This window comes from Pelophylax lessonae (genome assembly GCF_965119305.1).
Source record: "Pelophylax lessonae genome assembly, chromosome: 4".
Classification (NCBI taxonomy): Eukaryota; Metazoa; Chordata; class Amphibia; order Anura; family Ranidae; genus Pelophylax; species Pelophylax lessonae.
In genome coordinates this window covers 296,359,890-296,384,025 of record NC_138771.1, presented here as the reverse complement: position 1 = coordinate 296,384,025, position 24,136 = coordinate 296,359,890, and the positions used below count along the sequence as shown (strand labels likewise).

General features: G+C 36.4%; 1 protein-coding gene across 1 annotated transcript in view; it reads left to right on the top strand.

Moving 5' to 3' along the window:
- Window positions 1–15,967: 15,967 nt before the first annotated feature.
- The window catches only part of LOC309553508 (dynein axonemal heavy chain 3-like), a 136,757-nt gene continuing 128,588 nt past the window's right edge, over window positions 15,968–24,136 (top strand). Inside the window, exons 1-2 of the mRNA XM_082254743.1 lie at window positions 15,968–16,521; window positions 16,854–16,986. Of these exons, the coding sequence (XP_082110869.1) occupies window positions 16,110–16,521; window positions 16,854–16,986 (545 nt within the window). The 5' untranslated portion in view covers window positions 15,968–16,109. The remainder of the gene's footprint in view (window positions 16,522–16,853; window positions 16,987–24,136) is intronic.

Sequence of the window (24,136 nt, the reverse complement as noted above, 5' to 3'; positions counted from 1 at the left end):
CATCTAAACACCAAAACACCCCTTTTTATGCCCATATATATTAGGGATGGAGATAAAAAATTATTTGTAACCTCATTCAAAGTCCCGATCCTTTTCTCCTTTTCAGTTATTTTATTAGACATCATATGCTTGCAGTACAAAATATATTTAGAGAATCATTCCTAAAGCAAAGGTATGGTAATATCACTGCTGAAAAACAAAAAATCTTTTGTTTGCTCTAAAAAGCAAACTGTGTACTTTACAAATGTGCACTACGTGTCCCAAAGCCAGGGGAAAGCAATCAAAAGGAATGAAAAAAAAGTCAGGAGAAGAGCCCAAGCTCCATAGTACCACAAAATACAGCCCATGGTATGGATTAACTTTGCTGAGTATAACAGAGAGTGAACAAAAACATCTACGTTGTGTTATAAATAGGCACTGTAGTTAGTCTGTCTATCCATCTATACATCTATCTCTGTCTGTCCGTCTAATTATCTACATATCACCACTACCAGCGAATATACTTTAAATGTATGTCAGCGGTAGACTGACCCAAACAAGCAGTAGAAGACTCCAATAAATTTGCCTAACTATCCAGAAAACTAATTACAGGTTACTGTGTGGGAATCACAACTGATAAATCAATGTAAGAGCTGTGTGTCAATCTCTCTGTGCACAGAACCTCATAAGCCATTAAATATAACTTTTATTCATACATAGCTAAAAATAACATATGTTGGGAAAAAAATAAAAATCATGAACCATGAATCATGAAAATTTTAAAATGGTATTTCCATGAGAAGAAACATTTTCTTACTTATGTCCAAAAACTGGTCATACTAATGCTTGCCTCCCACACCAGACTATTTTAATTTTACCCTGCATCCCCTGATAATATAAAGCACATCAAAAAGTGAGCACCCCAATCCTAAATCAAAACATTTTTCACCCAAAAAAGGGCTTCTTCAGGAGTGAAAAAATGTGCTCAAGCACAAAACAAGTGTGATGAAGGTGGTTGCCATCTATAACTCTTATTTATATATTTTAGTCACCACTAGGGGCAAACAGGAATCCACTTCAGATAAGAGCTCTATCATGCTAAGAGAGCTCCCCCCTGTGGTCAATTGGCAAACTACATACATATTTAGATTCATACTGCCAATTTTCCTTGCACGTTATTACTAACTTTTAACCATTCTGAGCCTATAACTTTACTTATTAGGGATTTGCTAAAACAGATGCATATAGAGTGAAACATCAAACTGCAGCAAGCATAATCAATTTATTCACATATTAATGGTATAAATGAAAAACCTTCATTAGGGCCTTAAGGGACCCTAGATCCCAATTGGAAAATCTACATGGCTTCAGCAGCATTTTATCCAAATTGCCCAATCTCTGTCCCATTTTACCTAAGGTGATGCCCTGGAATATGTACTGTATATGATATACTATCATATACTTTGATATAAAAGAATAGACCAGTAGCGAGGCACTTCTGGGATAAATATGAGGTAATCCCGATGGTCTAAAATTTTGGGTTGTAAAGGACATTAAATCGGGACAGAGAAAGGGTGATTTGGATAGAATGCTGCTGAGAGCTGAAGCCAAATGGATTTTTAGACTGAGATCTATAACCCCTTCAGGCCTTAATGAAGGTTTTACATTCATGCCATTTATACATCAATAAATTGATTATGCTTGCTGTAGTCTGATGTTTCTCTCTGCATGCATCTGTTTTGGTGACTCCTTAATAAATAGGTATATACTTTAACTGGTTAAATGTTGGTAATAACGTGCAAAGAAAATTGGTATGAATCTTAATATATATGATACAATTGGTATAATCAATAGTAGTTTGTTAATTGATAACAGAGGGAGCTCTCTTAGCATGATGGAGTTCCTGTCTGAACTGGATTTCTACTTTCCCCCTAGTGGTGACTAAAATATATAAATAAGAGTTATAGATGGATGCTCCTTCAATGCACATTGCAATTTATTTTGTGTTTGAGCACATTTTTTATTTAAAATTACACTTTTTTCACTCCTGACGAAGCCCTCTTATGGGTGAAACATGTTAAGTTTTGGGGTTGTGATGCTCACGTTTTGCTGTGCTTTATATCAGGGGATGCAGGGTAAAATTGAAAAATAGTCTGGAGTGGGAGGCACTTAGTGAGGGTTATTTACTAAAGCTGGAGAATGCACAATCTGGTGGAACTCTGCAAAAAAAATCAGCTTTCTTTATTGCCAAAGCTTAATTGAACAAGCTGAAATTAGAAACTGATTGGCTACCATGCGCAGCTGCACCACATTTTGTGTGCACCAGCTTTAGTCAATCGCCCCCAGTATGACCAGTTTTTGGACAAAATAAAGGAATGTTTCTCCTCATGAAAAACACATTTTGAATACTTCTACAAGATTTTTTATCCCCTGCATCCACCTGCAGGTTCATGATTTAAAATTTTTTGCCAACATATGTTTTTGGTATCTATGCATAAATAAAAGTTTTATTTTAGGGCTAGAGATCGGCACAAGCTCTCTCATTGATCTATCAAATATTAGATATAACAGCATTTTTGCATTAAATAATTCTAAACACTATATGTTGGAGAATGTAGGCAAATTATTTTGTAGCAGCTAAATATTAACAATGTTAACAATAGAAAATATGATTTTTAAGATGGATACATCATCTAGTAATATATGATGATTTTCACATTTTCTGCTTTATAAATGTGCCCCACAGTCATTCTTTCTGCAGTAAGTAGATGTGTCTAAAGGTTTACAAAATAGTCCTTTATTATTTTACAAGTTCTGCTTCCTGACATGATCGATTTCAGGAGAAGAAAAATCAATTGTAACACAAACGTTTGACAAGCAACATTCTGCATCTGTGTCATCACTCACAGGTGGGTCTAATGTGGCCTTTAATGCCTTATGCTGCTTTAATCCCGTGCATCTTTGGATGGCCTTCACTATAGCTTAACTTTAATAACTACCTAATGTTTGTAAATGTGTTAACTTAAAGGCATATTCTTTCATGCCACGTTGATGCTTCCTCGCCCCGTGAAAACTAAATTCACATTTGGCCATTAAAATGTTTACTCTCCCTGCATAAATTAATGTCAGTTTGATAGATTTAACATCATTTAAATGAAGAAAAGTGGACCTCATGAGCAGCGAAATCCAGCAGAGCACATCTTATTCCTTTCTCTAAAATAATGTTACTGAATGCACTGTCATCAGAAACGCTGATTAACCATGACTTTGAATGTTTGCAAGAATTCTGTTGATATAATTTGTTAATATACCTTACAAAAGGGTGAGATTATTGCTAAGCAGGCATCAAACAAGAACAAGTGTATATGTTTTTACATCTATGAAAGATATGGGCAAATGTTGACTCAGTTCTTTATATTTGGTTTGTCAATCTACTATTATTTTATTGTAGGTTACAGAATCCATTTGTGTATATTTACCATTGGCATCCAATCAAAAAATAGTTTTCAGCAGCAAGTTTGGGCAAGTAAAAGCTGACTTCTAACTTACCTCCTCTTTGATTTTTGTTGAGGGATTGAGAAGTATCATCTGCATTAGAGAGGGAGTAACAAGATCCATGACCTCAGTCAGGTCGAGGTTGATTTTTGAGATGCAGGCCTGAGATCCTTCTGGGCATAATATTGAGTTTGATTTACGTTGCTTCATTAGTGATAATTAGGTGTAATTTTTTCAGATTGGTTGATGTAGATATGTGGTTTACTCCCTAGGGGGAGCTATTGTGTAGTTATTTTTTTAATGCTTTTGACTTTTTACTGATTTGATGAGATTATGTAGTGTGGTACTGAAGGGTACATATATCGCTTACCCATGGTAATATGCCTAACCCAAGATCCAGATACTTATCTGATTGAGCGTTTACTGGCCTGTTATCAATAGGTCAGATATGAAGGTGTGCTTGCACGCCTGAAGGTAGTGGTGTAAATATTTTTCAAGACACATCGTGTATTGAGTTAAGGAAAATTTCAGGTTGGTTAATTGTGACTTTCTAATTAAACCATCTTGAAGTTCTAAATATTTGTTGGGACTTTAATTTATCACATATACATTATCGAGTTATAATATATATTTTTTCCTTTGTTTTTTTTTTCAGCCTTGAGGGGTTCCCCCTTCCTAATAAATGCACACCATTTACTGCACAGGTCTGTGACTACAGTTAGGCAGAAGGTTTTGGTCAGGCTATAGAATCAGTAGTAATATTAACCGTTGCCAACCGCCTCACATAGGAGTACAGTAGTAGAGCAGCTCTCCTGCACCTGATCATGTATCAAGTGTGTGATCCAGCACTTCCGGGTGGTAGAGCGCGTGTGTGCATGTTCAGCATGATGGCTGTGATGTGATTAGTCAGTCCCTGCTAATGATTGAACAATGATTGACTGCTGGCACACGCTGATCGGCGAAGAGGATGACCGGACAGAGTTCTGTGAATGCCAGCGGGAATGCAAAGCAAACCGTTACATCTCTTAGTAAAAACAGCACACAGTGAATGTACCAAGCACTGTTAGGCACACATTTCACTCTAGATGTTAGCCCCTTCCCAGCCAGTGTCATTAGTACAGTATTTTTAGCACTGGTCACTGTATTAGTGTCACTGGTTCCCAAAGTATCAAAAGTGTAAGTTAATGCTAGATTGTCTGCCATACTATCACATTCACACTAGAAGTCACTGATCACCACCATTACCAGTATTAAAAAAATAATAAGACAATAAATAATAAAGACAAATATGAAGGAGTTTGGGGTGGAGGAACTTGACTGGTCTAGTCCTGGCCCAATTTGATAAAACACCTTTGGGATTAATTAGAGTGCAGACTGCGATCCACGCCTTCTAGTCCAATATCAGTGCCTAACCTCACTTTGGAACATTCTGGAAGAATGGTCAAACATTCCCATAGACACACTCTTAAACCTAGTGGACAGCCTTCCCAGAAGAGTTAAAGCTGTTATAGCTGCAAAGAGGGGACCAACTCAATATTGAACCCTACGGACTAAGACTGGGATGCTATTAAAATTCATATGCGTGTAAAGGCAGGTGTCACAATACTTTTGACAATACAGTGTATCTACCTCATCCACACTAGGCTGTTGAAAAAAATAATTTACAAAGTGATGCATAGTTGACGTAAAAACATTGGCAGCAATATACACATATGATTAGACTGCAGTCAAAGAACAGGACCGGCTCATTTAAAAATGAATTCTAGAGTTTAAGAAGGAAGAAGGAGCAGATAAAGCCACTTTAATTAATATGAAACTTTTGGGTTTCACCACACTTGAATTTAAAATTGAGTTTTAAAAATACATACATTGTGCTTAGTGTAAATATAGTAACTGAAAAATATGTCCTTTTTGTATTAAAACTTTTAGTATAAAAAGTTTTAGTAAACGTGAGGAAAGCATTTCGGATTTAGCTGTGCTCTGATTAAGGACACCATAATTATTTCCTAGTAATATTTTTCTATAATATAAAAAAATTAGAAGCTTTAAGCTGTACTTGCAAAACTATGTTTAGTAGGAAATACAATTTTAATCAAATTTACACCTTCAACTTCATTTTTACAGGTTCTCCTGCAATTAAAGTATTGGCACTAAAAGTTCTATGTTATCATCGTAACTGGCTATGTCTGTACTTAAAATATATTGTTGAAATCTAATTAGTCACACTTAATAGCTGGCACAGTGTGGCTTTGTCTGCTGCTATTACTCTAGCAAGCATTAAACTTTAGCAACACTTATGCTGATACACAATCTGCAAATGTACTCAAAAAATATTTTTCATGCAACACGGACATGGAATTATACTTGGGATTTATTTACAATGTATTGGTGTTGATTTAATAAAACTGGAGAGTGCAAGATCTGGTGCAGCTGTGCATGGTAGCTAATCAGCTTCTAACTTCAGCTTGTTCAATTAAGCTCTGACAAAATAAAAAACTGGAAGCTGGTTGGTTTCTATGCAGAGCTATACCTGATTTTGCACACTCAAGTTTTAGTAAATCAATTTAGCTGTTTGCATGTAAATTAAGCAAAAACTTTTTTCCTCTCCTAAAGTAGACATTTCTATAACTAAACATGCTTTACATAGCACTAAAACTACAGTGCTACCAAGATCAGGGATCAGGGCAGAAGGTGACTGTAGCCATGAGATTAAGAGACGCTTGCTTCTTGGGAGGAAAGCAATGGCAATCCTGGACAACATTATAAAAAGCAGAGACATCACTCTACCAACAAAGTGCTGTATAGTCAAAGCTATGGTATTCCCAGTAGTAACCTATGGCTGTGAAAGTTGACCATAAGGAAGGCTGGTTATGTATACAATCCTAATATTTGGACTTGTTTAATTGTGGGGCTGTTACTATTTCAGTTAAGCTGGCCATAGTAGGGTGGATGAAGAAATGCCCCTGCTGAGATGGTGGGGTTGATTTACTAAAACTGTAGATTGCAAAATTTGGTGCAGCTGTGCATAGAAACCAATTAGCTTCAAGGTTTTTTTTTTTCTCAAAGCTTAACAGAACAAGCTGAAGTTAGAAGCTGATTGGCTACCATGCACAGATGTACCGAATTTTGCATTTTCCAGTTTTATTACATCAACCATTGTATTCTGACAGTGGGACTCAGAATACACTGATCTGCTTCAGCTGACTGCAGACGCTGGTCAACACATTTTTCAATCATTCTTATTTGAGGAAAGTTGATCCAATGGTGTACTTCTGTTGAACAGGGATGAACAGGGATGCCCACACATGGACTGAAATTTAGCCAGGCCCTACTGAACAATTTTCATCCATCTATTTCCAATTGTTAGGTGTAGAATATAGATTTTGTTAATGCAACAACAAATCCTGTGCCTTAACTTTCTCCAGATTCTGATAGAACACTGCAGTTAGAATCCCTCTATTTCATTCATATCAGGCCACGCCCCATCTCACACGTTGGCTTTGCCGATCTACATTGTAGCCGGTTTGTTTTACAGAGATGTGCTTGCACGCTGGTAATTTTTGACATCTAATGACCTTCCTACTTCCTACTGTCACATGCGTCATACACAATGCACATAAATGCATTATTGTTTTTTTTATTTAATTTTTGCATGCATTCTCATATTTCAAACAATTTCATGGTGGTACATACAAATATAAAGTTTATACAGTCGACAGTCTTGCTTTGCAGCCTGATTGGAAGACAGACACAATTTTTGTTTTATCCAGTTGTATTAACTTAGTGAAATATATAACACCAACATGTCAGAAAAAAATAAAAAAAACAGGATCACTGTGTTTGAAAAAGAATTACCTCTATGTCAGTATTTTTTTAACCACCTTTTGCTTTAATTATAGTCTTTAGTCTGTTGGGGTATGTCTATATATATATATATATATATATATATATATATATATATGTATATACAGTATCTCACAAAAGTGAGTACATCCCCACATTTTTGTAAATAGTTTATTATCTTTCCATGTGACAACACTGAAGAAATGACACTGCTACAATGTAAAGTAGTTAGTGTTCAGATTGTATAACAGTGTACATTTGCTGTCCCCTCAAAATAACTCAACACACAGCCATTAATGTCTAAACCGCTGGCAACAAAAGTGAGTACAGCTCTAAGAGAAAATGTTAAAATTGGGCCCAAAGTGTCAATATTTTGTGTGGCCGCCATTATTTTCCAGCACTGCCTTATCCCTCTTGTGCACGGAGTTCCCCAGAGATTCACAGGTTGCCACTGGAGTCCTCTTCCACTCCTCCATGGCGACATCAAAGAGCTGGTGGATGTTAGAGACCTTGCGCTACATCACCTTCCATTTGAGGATGCCCCACAGATGCTTAATAGGGTTTAGGTCTGAAGACATGCTTGGCTAGTTCATCACCTTTACCCTCAGCTTCTTTAGCAAGGCAGTGGTTGTCTTGGAGGTGTGTTTGGGGTCGTTATCATGTTGGAATACTGCACTGCGGCTCAGTCTCCTAAGGGAGGGGATCATGCTCTGCTTCACTATGTCACAGTACATGTTGGCATTCATGGTTCCATCAGTGTCAGCAGCACTCATGCAGCCCCAGACCATGACACTCCCACCACCATGCTTGACTGTAGGCAAGACACACTTTTCTTTGTACTCCTCACCTGGTTGCTGCCACACAAACTTGACACCATTTGAACCAAATACATATATCTTGGTCTCATCAGAACACAGGACATGGTTCCAGTAATCTATTTCCTTAGTTTGCTGAAGACAAGCAGACTGTTTGCGGTCTTTCTTGTGCATCATCTTTAGAAGAGGCTTCCTTCTGGGACGACAGCCATGCAGGCTAATTTGATGCAGTGTGTTGCGTATGGACTGAGCACTGACAGGCTGAACCCCCACCGCTTCAACCTCTGCAGCAATGCTGGCAGCACTCACATGTCTAATTCTCAAAAGACTCCCTCTGGATATGACGCTGAGCACGTGCACTCAACTTCTTTGGTGGACCAAGGGGAGGCCTGTACTGAGTGGAACCTGTCCTATTAAACCACTGTATGGTCCTGGCCACCATGCTGCAGCTCAGTTTCAGGGTCTTGGCAATCTTCTTATAGCCTTATATAATCTAGGCAATCTTATATTATATAGGCCATCTTTATGTAGAGCAATATTTCTTTTTTTCAGATCCCCAGTGAACTCTTTGCCATGAGATGCAAAGTTGAAATTCCAGTGACTTGTATGAGAGAGTGAGAGCGATAACACCAAATTTAGCACACCTGCTCCCCATTCACACCTGGGACCTTGTAACACTAACGAGTTTGGATGTAGTACTGCCTTATTCTGTGGCTTTTAGCAGACCTAAAAACATAATAAAATATTGCTGGGGTAGCATTTTTTTAATATACGACTTTAAGTCTTATCTGTTAAAAAAAAACTCCTTGTCCCTTCTCCTAGCAATTATTTTTATGTATAAAGTGTATGTGCAGTGCAGTATACACTTTTGATCTGTTGAGTCAGGTGTTGGGATAAGGTAACTTCAGCTTGCGTGCAAAGGAGTTATTCCATCAGTGAAAATTAAGTGGCTGAAAAGAGACAATGCAGGATTCACGAGAAATGAAGGAGAAGATATCATATCAGCATCAGAACAGAGAGAGGACCATGCCCATCAGCAATGGAAATGGCCAAACTGGAGGTAAGTCTGCCATAATGAACAGGTGTGCTGGGAATACTTCTGCATTATTGCATAAGTTCTTACAGCCCTACAACATGTAGCATCACTTTAATATCTGGCATGTTATAAGTGTGGGGTCCGCCTTTTTGTTTGCCAGGAAAATTGCTTTTCATTCTGGGCATCTAAGCATAGATTATACTGTATATAGATGGGCAGGCTGAGCTTAGACAGAAAAGGATGGCCTAAGGAGTGGACAGAAAAGGGATCTCCAAGAGGAGGGAGAAAGATAGATTGGGGAACATGAAGCAAATGGTCCCCTTTGGCGTTACTCCCTAGGGAACACTTATGCTCTGCTATGTAGAAAGACAAGTTCTAGCTGAATTGCATTCCTTTAGAGAAGACTGTTTGAACACCTGACTACTCTAAAAAATTAAAATGTTTACCATGTCAAATGGATTTTGTTACCACAGTGAAGGAGAAACCTTTTTTTATTCTAAGAACCTGCACTGTTCTATTTGAAAAGTAAAGGTATATTCATGCTTTTAGAAAATACCAAGCCTGATAATTCTGTTATTGGGCTGAAAAAATGTGTTGGATGTGCTCTGCAAAGGATGGGGTTAAAGCTAGAGGGACTAGGCCTGGCATAGCAGGTTTATGCTCTCTCTCTGTCTGTGATAAAGACTAGATGTGTCCTGGATCACACACCCCAGGGCTCTGCCAGCATAACTTGGGATATAATGTTCCTGTGTTGAGAGACTTGCCAGGTGCAAGGAAAGCTCTATCTGTATGCTGCCGATTCCATGCCTTGGGGTTAGGAGCTCACCCCTGTGACTGGGTGTGAAAAGAGAGTACTGCCTTTCAAGTATTGGTTTCAAACCACTTGTAACTGAAGTTAAAACTATGACTCAGCAAAGACGCAGTTTTTTTTTTATTACCTAACAGATTAGGGTATTGTACCTAGCATGGGGATGTTATGATCATTTTGATCCTGAATGCTAACATTTTGTCTAAAAAAACAGTTATAGATTTGTCATGGTAGAGTTTAACTGCACAACCTTTTACATGCTGCTTGTGGTCAGTTATATGCATGTACAAAGCAAAGTGTGAATTTCCTCCTGTTTAAGTTGCATAACAAGGCAAGACACAAATTTGATAACATGTAAAAGCCTGAGGTTGCCATTCTGTAACTCCTAAGTTAAATGTTTGTATAGAAGGGGCTTTGATGACACTAGCAGAGAAACTGAATATGTTCAACTTGGCTAACCTGTAGCTTGAAGGAAACCTGAAATGGAAGCTTACGTTTAAGTATTCTCATACTGGTAGTTTTCTGCATGACATGTTTCCTTTTGATGACATTTCCTTTTGCAGACCATGGACATTTCTATGCATTTCAGTTCCAAAAAATATATATTTCTTTTAGCCCGTAAGCTCATCCATTGCTGAAGCAGGTAAAGTGATCTTCTCATAGGCAATCAAGTGACCATGTTTGTACTGAATACTTGGAGGACAATATGGAATCTAACACAATTTGTCAATCTTCCTAAGCACTTGGAGGTGGAAGGCCTTGTTGAGTATGGTTCTTCCCTAAGATGTATTTGTACCCATAAAGTATACTCCAAAACAAAGAGAAAAAGTTCATATTAACTAGGAGTCTCACTTATTGCATGTAATGTTTGATCATGTTTTTAGGAGCTTACTTTATTTATTTTTTTTATTCAATAAATTTTATTAAAGTTTAATAATTGTAACAGAAATGTAGGATGGTACACAACACATAGAGAGTACATTAATCATTCAGTGGTAACAGATACAATATAACATATGAGGTATGAATATTACCAGATTATTGTTCAATTTGTAGTAGCATAAATAATTATCCAATATGACCAGCTCTTGTCAAATATACAACAGCTCATCGAATTGATGGCCAGCAATCGTTCGTAGGTGTAGTTGAATGTACAATATTAGTACCTTCAGATACAGTATATTCTGGGAATTGTGAGAATTCCACTTCCCGAGTATGGTGTTGTGAGTTGCTAGTAATAAGTGGGTCACCACGGGTCTCATGGTGGTGGGATAGGAGTCTATTCCTAAGTTAAAGATGGTGAGACCTGGGTTAGAAGGTTTAAATATACAAGTTATTAAGGACATTAAGCAGAATATCTGTCTCCAAAAGCTGGTGAGGCTCGGGCAGTCCCAAAGGTATGTAGTAGGTTGCCTACTTATCCACAGTTAGGCCAGAAGTTAGGGGAATTGTTTTGGAAAAATCTAACTATCCTGAAGGGTGTGAAATACCATCTATGTGTAATTTTAGGCATCATTTCCCAGTGGTTGTTGCATTTTGAGAACTTATGTACCGTTTGAAAAGTTTTTTGCCACTGCTTTAAGGAGTAGGATTTCTCTAGGTCTTTTTCCCATTTTTGTTAGGGTTTTGTCATGCAGTGAGTTATAAATAAGGGATATACCCTTTTCCTGGGGGGAAACATTTATTGGGGGCAAGGGATGCTTAGTCAAGAAGTATATGATGCAGATACAATTGAATTGTGTGATATTTAGAAGTTAAAAACTCTTCTCTCAAGTGTTCCCATGTCTTAAGTTTAGTGTTTGAGAAAAAGTTTTGTACTTTGCTTAAGCCACACTCCTGGAGAGGTTTGGTGCATAGAAAGGTAATAATCAATGCTAATGCTTGGATTGGGAGGTCGGGTAGTTTTATCTGCGTTGAATGTTGTAATTGCGTAAGTAAGAATCGCCAAGCTTGTACGGATGCTGCCATGGGTGGGGAAAGGGAAGATGTATCCCAATGTTTCCAAGTGTCGTATGTTAGCATAGATGTGAGGTCTTGATTATTTGACATGGCTGTTTTGATGTCTATTAATTATTCTTTTTTAATGTAAGAGCCCTGGGCCTAAAAAACTAAACTCCCTGATATTTTAGATGTCTGATGTAATATAATAAAGATTTGGCATAAAAAAATTAGGCTTTTGAGGTGAGAGGAACTAATTCTGACATTCCTCAGAGTTTTGGGATAAGAAGTTAGGAGTATGAGATAGCATGTCTTTCCTGTAGTGTTAGAATGCTGTTAATGTGTATGGAAGGCAGACACATGTTGTGTGCATAAAAGTAAATAATTGGTCTACATATTCTAAACAAAGTCCATGTAGACCATTGTTCTAGTCCAATCCAAGAATGTATTTTAATGAAAATATAGTGTATACATAGCTTTTTATCAGACTTCTTCTGCTTGTGACATGACATGCTCTTTGCCTCTTCTCTGGCAATGGGCAGTACTCACTGATGCAAACAGAGGAACTGACAACACATTTTCTGCAACATCCTGCTGTGATCCTAGAGTGAGGTAATGACGCACCCCCATGGGTTTGCCCATAATACCCGGGACTCACAGAAAGACGACTGGCACTGGATCATGCAGTGGTGATTCTTTAGGGAACAAGCTGGGGAGACAGTAAATTATTACAGCAAAAGCTGTAAAAATGTATATTTTATATTAATATATGGTGATGGTGATAGAACTCCTTCTAACAATCTCATCCTCAACATCAATTATTACCAAAAGGATGGCAAAACCTTTGTGTTCAGGCTTCATTCAGCTACAAATGGCATCTATTGCCCCATGATTACACAATTATATAAATACTGATGTCTAAGGCCCCTTTCACACATGCTGTCAGTTTGTCTGTTTTTCAAGAAAAAAGGAGGGTTCCCCCAATTGTTTGGGACTGTGAATGCCACTTGACACTAAAAAATGCAACTAAAGAGTAAAATACTTCAAAACTTTATTTTATACAAAAAACACAGAGAGTCAATACAACCAAAATATCACTGATAGACAGGACGAATTAAAACATTGCATGCAAGGACAGATCACCCTCAACATGGAAGACTCCCAGGTACAATTGGTGAGGAGAACCGGAAAGGAGCCTACGCGTTTCAGGTAAATACCCTTCTTCAGGGGTCAGCCAGAGTTCAGAACACAAGATGTACCATAGGGGTCTTCATATAGATGGGGATGAGCTGTCAATTAAAAACTGTAAGTATACCAATAAGGAGGAATGCCTGATTTCCAATACACCTAGTTTAGTGGGTAAGTGTATAGAGAAGTGAAAGATGGCAGTAGTGCCATGAGCCCATGAGTGCCACAATGATCCACTGATGATCCAATAGGGACATACCAAATGGAGTCCTTACAAAGGTGTATAGAAGGATATTGTAAACCTGTAATAGGTGAGTAATTGCATGGCAAGAGGTCATGCGATGTAAGATGTGGGTATCAACCCGGTATGCAAAGTATTTTAGAGTATAGGTATCTGTAGCCCGTGCTGGAAAGGCATCTTCTGCTAACCGGGATGATGGCCACTGACACTAGGTACTAGGTGATGGGATTACAAATTTTGTCTGTTTTTCATCCATTCGTTGATGGATGAAAAATGGACATCAATGCATCTCTATGGAAAATCAAATGTAAATGGATGATCATCCATTTACATCAGTTTACATCCACATCCGTCATCATCAGTTTTTTTAAAGTGATTGAAGCTCCATTTTTCTTCCGTAAAAAAAAAAAAAAACGGATCGGAAGAAAAATGGATGTAAACAGACAAGCAATCTGTTTTTAATCCATTTTTGAATTGGTAGTGGATGTAAAAAAAAAGGGGATGAAAAATGGATGACCACTGATGAAAAACTGATGAATACTTAATCCATTTTGACGTGACTTAACTGATGAAATGAACGGTTCATATTTGTGAAAGGGGACTAACACAGATCAGCCCCTGATGTTTCCTCATAACTTTTGAGCTACCAAAATGTTACAATGTACCATGTGAGTGACTGGGGAGGGGAAAGCGAAGACATTTTTACCTACAGTAATGGCAGTGGTGTATTAGAGGAATGGATCCTAAATTGTGCATGCCACAGCTGGGATAGTGAGTGCTCTACCACAAATGTGTATAGTTAGATTCAACTGAGTCAGACATTGATGTTTCCCCCTAAAATACAACTGCATATCAGTTGATCTGAGGTCAGCACAGTTCCTTCAACAAACAAGGGCAAGCATACACTCTGCATTATGTTTTTTTTGTTAAACAGATAGCTAGCTAGCTGTACGGAGTGCTTGCTGAGGAGCTGCATGTTTTCTGTGGCCTTGTACATAACACAATTATCTGTTGCTCTGTATATTAATCCTCAATTGTTATCATGCATTGCCCTATTTCTTGTAAATTATGACTTTGAAGAAAAAAAGTTTTTCTATGTGTAGGCATCTCAATTACAACTATGATGTATTGCTGCACATACAGTGCTTCCTTTCAATCACTGATGACAGCTGGATGATATATAGTGTCAATTGCTCTCTATTGTTTCATTATGAGATGCAGCTTGGGGCACTTCCAAGTATTATTCATTTATTTTATAAGTTTAAGATATGAACCTCATTTCCAGGTCACTCATTGACTTATATTTTAACCTATAGATTGTGCTCCACATCAGACCCTTTCAAACCACAATCTGTTGCACCCAACTTCATTCGATGTTGCTAAGTAAATTACTGGGGAGTTTTTTTTAAACCAAGCATTCCAGTGATTTTATACGTCCTAATCTTTTTGCAGTGAAGACACAAAGCCAGCCTGCAAGCAGCATTTAAACAGACAATGAAGGCAGAGAAAATGGGGATGCATACTGCTTCTCCAAATCCTATGTGTATGCAACATTGTGATTATAGCACAACACAAACTAATTGCCTATTTGAAGACCACAAAGGCGTAAAGGAAATAAGACCATTGCTTTCTCCTGCTATATAATGTCTGAAATACAATAACGTTTTCAATGCATCATGCTACCTAGCACATCTGTAGTGCATTCCTCTAGCTATAAATGCCTATAAATGCATATAGTGATGACACAATATGCAGTCATTCATTGTTCATTGCGAAGAAGATGTTTTAAAGTTCCATTTAATAAGCTGCAATTTGAACCAAACACAAAGCTTCCTGGCTACAGGTATCTTAAGTGACAATAAGGAACTTCATTTAAATAGGAGGCTTAATCTGTTCACTTACATTTTTAAATTGTGAACCTACTGACTTAGTCTGTGGATGTTAGTGTGTAGGTGTCTATGTATTATAAGTGTGTGTGTGTGTGTGTGTGTATGTATGTATGTATGTATGTATGTATATATGTGTGTGTATATATATATATATATATATATATATATATATATATGTGTGTGTGTGTGTGTGTATATATATATATATATATATATATATATATTATAGTGTGTGTATGTATATATATATATATATATATATACACACACACACACTCTTAAGAATTACAAGAGCCGATATCTATCTATATGCACTGTACCCCATACTTAGTAATTTTATTGCCTTTCTATTCAGAGACCTTAACAACAATTGGCAGTGTTCGTTGTGCTGTGTTTACTTGTTCTTTATATTGACAGTTGGTACTATAAGCCTTTTAAGCAACAAAGGCAAGCCGCTCTACAGCCAATCTGTGATAAAAGGGGGAAAAATGAAATCACTATGGAAACTGGAGGAAGGATCTAACAGCTTTCTTTCTAGAGTAAATGTCTGATGTTTGTGACTGCAGGGAAATAAAATTCATAAATTTGTATGATGTTATCATTATTGTTTTGTTACCATAGATGATGCTATTTTCAAATAATCCGACCTTGGTTTTATTAAGCGATCCCTTTGCTGAAATAGTTACTGTTTTTCACTAGAAAAACAAGAATGTGATGAGGGGAGGAGTGTAGAGCTAGTCTGCTTCTTAAATAATTATTTTTTTTTAAATCACACAGAGCTCCTGGGTCCTGGAATGAAGACCACAGTGAGCTTTTCAGCAATGCAGCAACCCGGGGAACTGAATGCCAGTCAGAAAACAGAGCATCATCCAATTGCATGCCTGCCTTTGATCTTGGACTGAGAAACTCAGAACCTCTCCCTCCAATCCAGAAGCAAATAAATACTAAGAAGAAGAGACATCCCTCGATTCAGTGCACAGACAGTTCGAGACAGAAAAACCAAGGCGACTGTCATTATAAGAGCACAAATGAACCTGTTTGGATTGCAGACTGCAGCAAATACCTGTCTCCCCCTAGGAGTTTGCCACTTCTTCCAGCATCATCAGACAACGCAGAGAGCCCTGGCTTACACAGGCCACTGTCTTTCTCTCAAGACAAAGCCAGTCATTCTTTAAGCACACCTGCAGCAGAGCAGCACGGAGAACTGGAGGGGACTAAACACTCCACTCAGCCTGAAAGCCAGCCAATTTCTACACATACTCGCAAGAAAGCAAAGCACATATCTCATGGTAAGTAAGCTGTATGCATTACACAATACCTATCACTGATTACCTGTGCTTTTTCTATAAAATCAACACTTTTTTCAAATTATAATTTTTCTGTAAAATAGAAAGGACCAATATAATAAGCACAATTTGTTTTCTTTCTTTTTTATATTTTAACATATTGCTTTGTGAATATCAAGACCTTTTTAAACTCCACGTTCCAAAGAGTTAAATTTTTTTTTTTTTTATCTTTTGACATTTTTTTTTTTTAGGTTTTTGCACGTAGACGCTGATGATTTTCTAATAATTTTGTCACAAATTCAGACATAATGCTTTGTTTTGAACTTAATTTGAAGGTTGTGCTGCAGAGGATTGGAGACAGCATGATGCAGTGACCACAGCAGCTCTGAATGTGGTGTTTCCTCCTTCGACCTACTCCACACATGGCCTCTCCAGACCAGCTACACCTAATGAAGGGCACCTAGACAGGTGAGTGATTGAAGAAAACCTTATATTAGGCTTAGTGACCAGGATTTTACATGTTTCAGTCTTGACCCTCCAGACTATGTTGTTTTAACGTAAAGCTACTAAGTGGCTGTTTCCTATTTCCAGTAACTGCTGGAAAGTAACATTTTATGTGTATTGTGTATAGATCATAAGATTAGCATCAGTTGCTAATCCAAAATAGCCAGAGTTGGCTGGATTTACTGTAAAGTTAATACGCACAAAGCGTTCTTAGTTCTTTTCAGCAACAAGTTCAAAGTATAGCCGGTCCATTAATCTAACCAAATGCACATTCATCATACTGTTTCCAAATCACTGTTTAAGCAAGTATGCTTTGAATCTCATAATTACTAGGTCTGCTCTGAATAATAAATCTCCCCTATTGTATGTGAGGGCAATAGACTGTGTTTTCTATACATTTATTTTCACAAAGAAACTAGAAAGGGAGGGCATACACACCAGAGCCTCTGAGTTCATGGTAAATAATGCTCTCTTGCTTTATAGGATACAGAGAATTATCAGTTTAGGGAATACATTTGAATAAAAATGTAAACAAAAATAAACTTATTATATAGTAAAAGGGGCTAGATATCCTTCAGTAAAAGCATAGGAATCCATCAGAATTAATCTAAATAAGTCATTTTAAAAGTACAGTATTCAAAAATGTATTGTATTAGCAAAAGGGAAGACAATACTATTGCCCATAATTAACATATTGTATGTAATTGTGCTATTCAGGGCTATTAGTCTGTTTATAGTCTGTAGATGACATTACATTTACTGACTTTTGTCAGTACTTGCTTTCTGGTTGTCAAACCAAGCGCAAAGCTTAACTAGTATAGGGTTATTTGGGGTTAGAAAGCTGAAATATGAGTGCGGTGCCTATTTTCTGACAACACAGCCATACTATGCTCACAAAAGCAATCTCCTTTAGGTTGCTCAATCAGCAGCTAATAACATATGAAAATATGCTTTATATTTACACACCGATTGCTGAAAGAACTGTCTAGTTTCATTTAAGCATGATTTTTGAAGCTGCTTGCTAATGGCACAATATTTTTCTGTAAGGACAGTATTTTCCAGTGCCCACAATATCCTGGAAGCTTTGTGCATGTAGAGGAATAATCTCTGTAAATTAATGTAGCACAACTATCAGGCTGTTTAACTGATCTACCCTAACTGTGAATAGGGTAGTTCCTTCAGGTCAAAAGATTTGTAATTTATTGTGTAATGTTATTGTAGATCTGCAGTTGTTTTATTTAAATGTATTGTTCTGAACAGGATTATTATCTGTCTATTCCCCTTATGTATCTAGCAAATAATAATCCTGCTTGCATGTAAGAGCACTGGACGTATACTGATCTGTATAAGAACTGTCATGCATATGTGTAATGTATACTAAAGATTTGACTACAGTTGTCTACTTCAGTCCTATAGAAGCTAATAACCTTAAAGTGATATTTAAAGCTGAAATGCTGGTAGATAAAAAAAATAAATAAATAAAAAAAAATCATTATTTGTCAGATATAAGCTTTTCTCCATTTTCCTGATAAAGAATGTGTCACACAATTAATAGTAGATTGTATATTCTGGATTTCTCTTGTATAGACTACTATGCTACTGCTATAATACTACTATAGCACCTATGATTGGTGCTTATAAAATACCATAATTGTATTTATTTTACTATATTATCACTTTTAATTCCTTTAGAAAGCTGAAATTCACTTACATCTCGATACATTACATTAAAGATCAGGTTATTTATTATTACATTTTAATATGAAAACATCCTTCAAATTAGTATACACCAGACTCTAAGACCTGTAACTAAAGAGATCATTGTAAGTACACCAAGGGTATGCTGGTGTAAAGAAACACGGATATGCTATTCTTACCAAAGATAACTGTACTACAAGGGAGTGTAAATACACAGTGAAAGAAAATGTAGGCATCGGTGATGTCTATACTGTACAATTTATATGCCTTGTCTTCTGGATCTGTTAACTACCTGCCTTCTATTGCAGTGTTAGCTAGTTTTTGTTCAATGCTGGGTAACAGGGGATAAGATAGTCAACTAAGAGTTAAAAGCAAAGCCCTGGCATTTACTTGCTGAGATCTGTCAGAGCCTGAGCTGATTGGATTCATGTCTGCCTCTGGAACAATAGTTACCTGTACGCTTTCTGGGCTGCTTGGCAGACACCAGCAATCTGTATAAGGTCTTCCTCTGTTAGACAGTGATCAACGAGAGTCCCTAATGACAGTCTACTTTTCATTAGAAAAAAGAAAAAACTGCATACCTTCTTGATGAAGGACAGAACTTTGAAGCTTTTACTGGTGTAATTTCCATTCAGCCTTGACTTGGCCTAAAGGTTTTGGTTCTCAGTCTACAAGTCAGCAGGCTATCATTTTTTTCTTCCTCCACCCCCTTGTATTGCTCTGCACAAGCAGATTAGTGTCACAGCTGTAACAAGCACAGTAATACACATTACAGATACAATCTCCATGGTGGCAGGCCAGCATGGAGGTAGGACAATAGACAAGTCTGCTGTATTATTTTTATTTTTTTCTTTTTAATTTGTAAATAAAGTAGCTTTGAGTTATAATGTTACATTTTCTAAGAACATTATAGTGTGCTCTGTCGACAATGCATTTATTCAAACTACATTGTTTTGTCCATGCTGGTAAAAGCCTGTGAGCAAGCACAATAACATAGAACAACTCACATTATGCTTGGTAACCAAGCTGGCTAGGAAGCCTGGAGGACTTGATTCATATAAGACACAATCATTCATACATTACTTTAGCAGCATGCATAATAATCAGTAATATATGACACAGGAACATGCTGTTCACAGTACATATGCAATATTAAACATCAGTGTTCCACAATCTAATTTGTGATTATATTTACACTCTGTAAAATGTACCTAGGTCACATAGTTTTAAAAATTAATGAGGCTTGCTGCTAGTTTCAGATAGTACTCTCTACTGCTGCTGCAGATGGATGCCATTATTGCTACAGAATTTGAGTGAAAACAATCTATATAGTGAAAACAATGCATCAACTGAACAATATCTGTACTTGGGAGTAATAAAATGATTTATTTTAGGATAAAAGTAAAATTCTGACTATTTCTAACAAATACCAATTTAGTGGAAAAAAAAAGTAGGAATCTGCAACTGGCATCTGCTTATTACAGAAAATTATTACTTGTAGTGTCGTTTATTGGCTTGTAATGTATGCAGATAGAAATAGACCACAGTGCTTTAGGAGACCTGGCAATCTTTTGATTCACGAGCAAGCGCAAGTAATTGAATTCAATTATTTGGAAGGGTTAATGTTTGCTACAGGTATTAGGGTGCTATGGGAGATTATTTCATCATAAAGCCTATTGTGATTGACATGGAAAGATCTAATCTTTTTAATTTTAGCTCTCTCACCAATGGGGATGAAAAGGGATTTAAGTTCATTTATTGGTTTTTTGAGTCACAATGAATTGTGCGTTTTAGGAATATTTTTCCCCTTAATCCAGGCAATTTCAAGGCTTCAGGTAAATCTGATTATTTCTGAGTAGGTTTGTAATCCTTCATATGTTTAGTGTATATGGTAACCATTGTCAATCATCAATCAGTAGGACATTGCTATAGCTATGTGCTCACTGTTTGCATTTTAACAGAGAATCTTTTAAGCAGTGGAATCATTCACTTACATATACATATTAGGAGGTGGCAACTATTCTCTAATTTTGATATTGACAAAGAGGGAATTTTTCATGAATGCTATAAGCATAATTGTGTTCCAGGTATGTCTTATTTTCTTAATTTGCTTAAAACTGTATGTTTGTGCTTGTGTGAAGTTATATGTAAGGAGACACAGCTATATAAATATAAGGAACAAAGAAAACTATGATCAACCTTTGATATTTTTATATTTAGAAAGTTTCCTTTGTAGAACTTAAAGGGATATAAGCAAACTTATTAAATATAAAATTTTGAATTTCAAAAATATAGTATAGCACTTGCTGAATGTAAGAATTGAAATGTTAAAGATCGAGATGAGGGAAATAATGACCTGTGCAATTTAATAGTGCATACAGATGTCTTCATAACTGCTTGAGCTCTGTTAGACTGCAGGTCAATGTGTTACCGAAGGGGTTACACAAATCTGAGGGATATGCAAACTATATGCAATGCAATAAATCTTTATAATTAGGTTGAGAGTGTCACAATTGCAGGATCTGACATATATTTGTGCAAAAGAGCAGCAAGCCCTGTTGCTTATCAAGGTCAATTGGTTCGAAATACATTATAGCCCCTTGCAGGCTACATTGAGGATGATTAAATATAATAGCCCAATACTAAAGCAATTATTCATTCCTACCACAGTAGCAGCGGGTTTCTCAATTTTTAAAAAAAGGAGATTTCTATGTTTAAAAGGGGAAATGCCAGCTATTTGCTGTAAAGAATAACATGATTAAATACATTTAGTTAACATAATGGCAAGCATTCATGTACATCTCAATACCTGTGATTGTTCTACATCATTTTGTCATAATATTTGAAGCTATTTTTGGTAAACCACCACACTTTAAGAACTGTTTTACCTAAATATGTGTTTTTGGCTAACTGGTGTAGAATTGCATGCCCACATTAATACACATTGGGGTTCTGAATGTTCTTAAAACACAAAATTAATCATTCGAAATCTCTTTGCTGTTATGCAGAAACCCATAGCAACCAATCAGATTTCAGGATATGGAAATTGGATCAATGAATATGGATTCTGACTATCAAAGCATATTGTACTTTTGGGCTAGTCCTAGTAAATAATGCAAAATTTGTATCTGTACATTTGCATTTGATGCTTACTCTTATTGCTTTAGTAGATCCTGTAGCTCCCAAGAATAAATATATATATATATATATATATATATATATATATATATATATATATATATATATCTTTAAAGGCTGCCACTAAAGACATCCTAGACAGCTCTCTAATGAGGATCATTATTTAATCCAATATTTATTCATTTCTGTTTAATGCAGCAGCCGTAGCAATTGCATACAAAGTGTTAAAGTCATACATGACAGGCAGGCAAATGAGGGTGAAAGACTGCAGCTCTGTGTAACCATAACTCGTCTAATTTATTTTTTATGCAAAGATTAATGTGCACCCAGCATGAATGTTTTGGTCTCCTCCATCATTATGAGAGAGAACTTTGGATCTGCATTACCTAGCCATGTTACATCAATCAATCAGCGGGGTATGGCTGAAGAATTTCAGCAGGATCCCTACCTGAGACTGAGCACATCCATTTCACTAATGGTCTGTTCCTTTTTATATTAGAGCAGAATGCTATTTCTTTACCTGGAAAATTATCTTTTTTCCCCTTTGTATCAAATGACGAATTAACAAAGTGATTGTGTAGAATGTGTGCAAATATACAAGATAATTAAAAAATTCGACACAAATATATATTGAACAGAGCAATTAAGCATGCAATATCCTTTGTTGAGGATGACATTAGCATTTAATCATTATGACACAGTTTTAATAAAATGCTTTTGTTCTATTTTAGGAATGTGCTCATCCTATTTAATAACAAAGACGAGGGAATAAAAGACTTTTTCAGTTTGGATTTCTTACTTTTTTTTTATGCTAAGTAGATTTGAAGCCTGTCCTCCAGAGATTTATGGGATCTTAATGTCATTAGAAATATTTGTAGTAAAATCTCAGAGAAAGCTTTAAAGAGCTTTGTAGTAATTTTAATATGGGATTTACCATGGCTAATATACTGTAAGAGTTGATTTTCTTAGAATTGTCCGGGCAGGACAGGTTTATTTGAATGTGATACATTTTTCTTTGCAGCAGCCAGCAGTGCTACTGTACCTAAAAATACAGAACAGACCAATGTTTGATATATTGCAATCTCTGGGTAAAATACATTAGGATTGTAGAAGATGTAGAAACCACATTTTCTAAAATTAAATCACAGTTGGCATGTAAGGTTTTAAGCCTATTTTGTGTGTTTCCTAGTTCTTAAAAAGCTGTCTGCAGGATCTCAGCCTGAACTGACTGGCTCCTGAATTCTACAATCCTTTTTTCTCCGCTATGGTACATGATGTAGTAGGGTGGGAAAAATAAACTTTTTAGCCCAGTTTTAAATTAAGCTTTTAAATTTGATCAAGTTCATTGGTATTGTTTCATTTCTATCTTTTTGACTAGTCAAGCAGCATATTTATAAAGGCGTGATAATTATAATGGTCCTTATTCTTCAATCTGCAATAGCAGTAAGGCACTCTACAGTGGAGTGTCAAAAATTGTCATCCTATGTCACAAAGTCACTGCTTTAAATTTGGCAGTGTTGCATAAAATAATATATAAACAGCTTTCTTTTTTAAGTGGAAAATGAGCACTTATTTCAGTATCTTTTCCACTACCCTCACCACTCTGATAATATATTATTATTAATATAAAGTATATTTAGTTATAATAGTGGTCACAGGAGCACCAGTATTGTCAATTCAATAAGCTGCAATACCAGGTTTAACCTGAAGTGTCACAGTCATCTAAATTTGCAGTACTGCCCAGTGACAAGTGGGAGGAGATACTGTTGGTGTCAGCCCTGTCTGTATGATCTCTAGCAGGGTAATTTCTCAGCAGACATGTAATACCTCTTTAAGTTTATTAAAGGGTACAGACAAAATGAACAATGCAATTATGGAACTAATAAAAAGTTGTGAGTTAAACATGTGTGTTCTTATTTAGAGAACACAGCTAAGGTGAGGTTACTACTGATCCTTAAATAGGAAAAAGAGAATGAAATGGATTACACACTCTATTATGGCAATTGTATGTAGATAAGATGCAACAATGCCTGCTAATGAGTTCTATCAAATTGGTTACACAAAAGATCACTTTTACCAACTGTATATAAAATTCTAGGTAGCCACCAAAAAAATTATAGGAAAGCAAAGTCATAATTCTTAAAACAAGAATAAAGTGCTTGTACCTTGTTGGTAATATTAATCACATGTACATTTTTTTGAGAAGAACCTATATCATTTGGCTTCATGCTCTGTAATCCCCTAGAACACAACCATTGTCATTTAAAAAAAATTATAG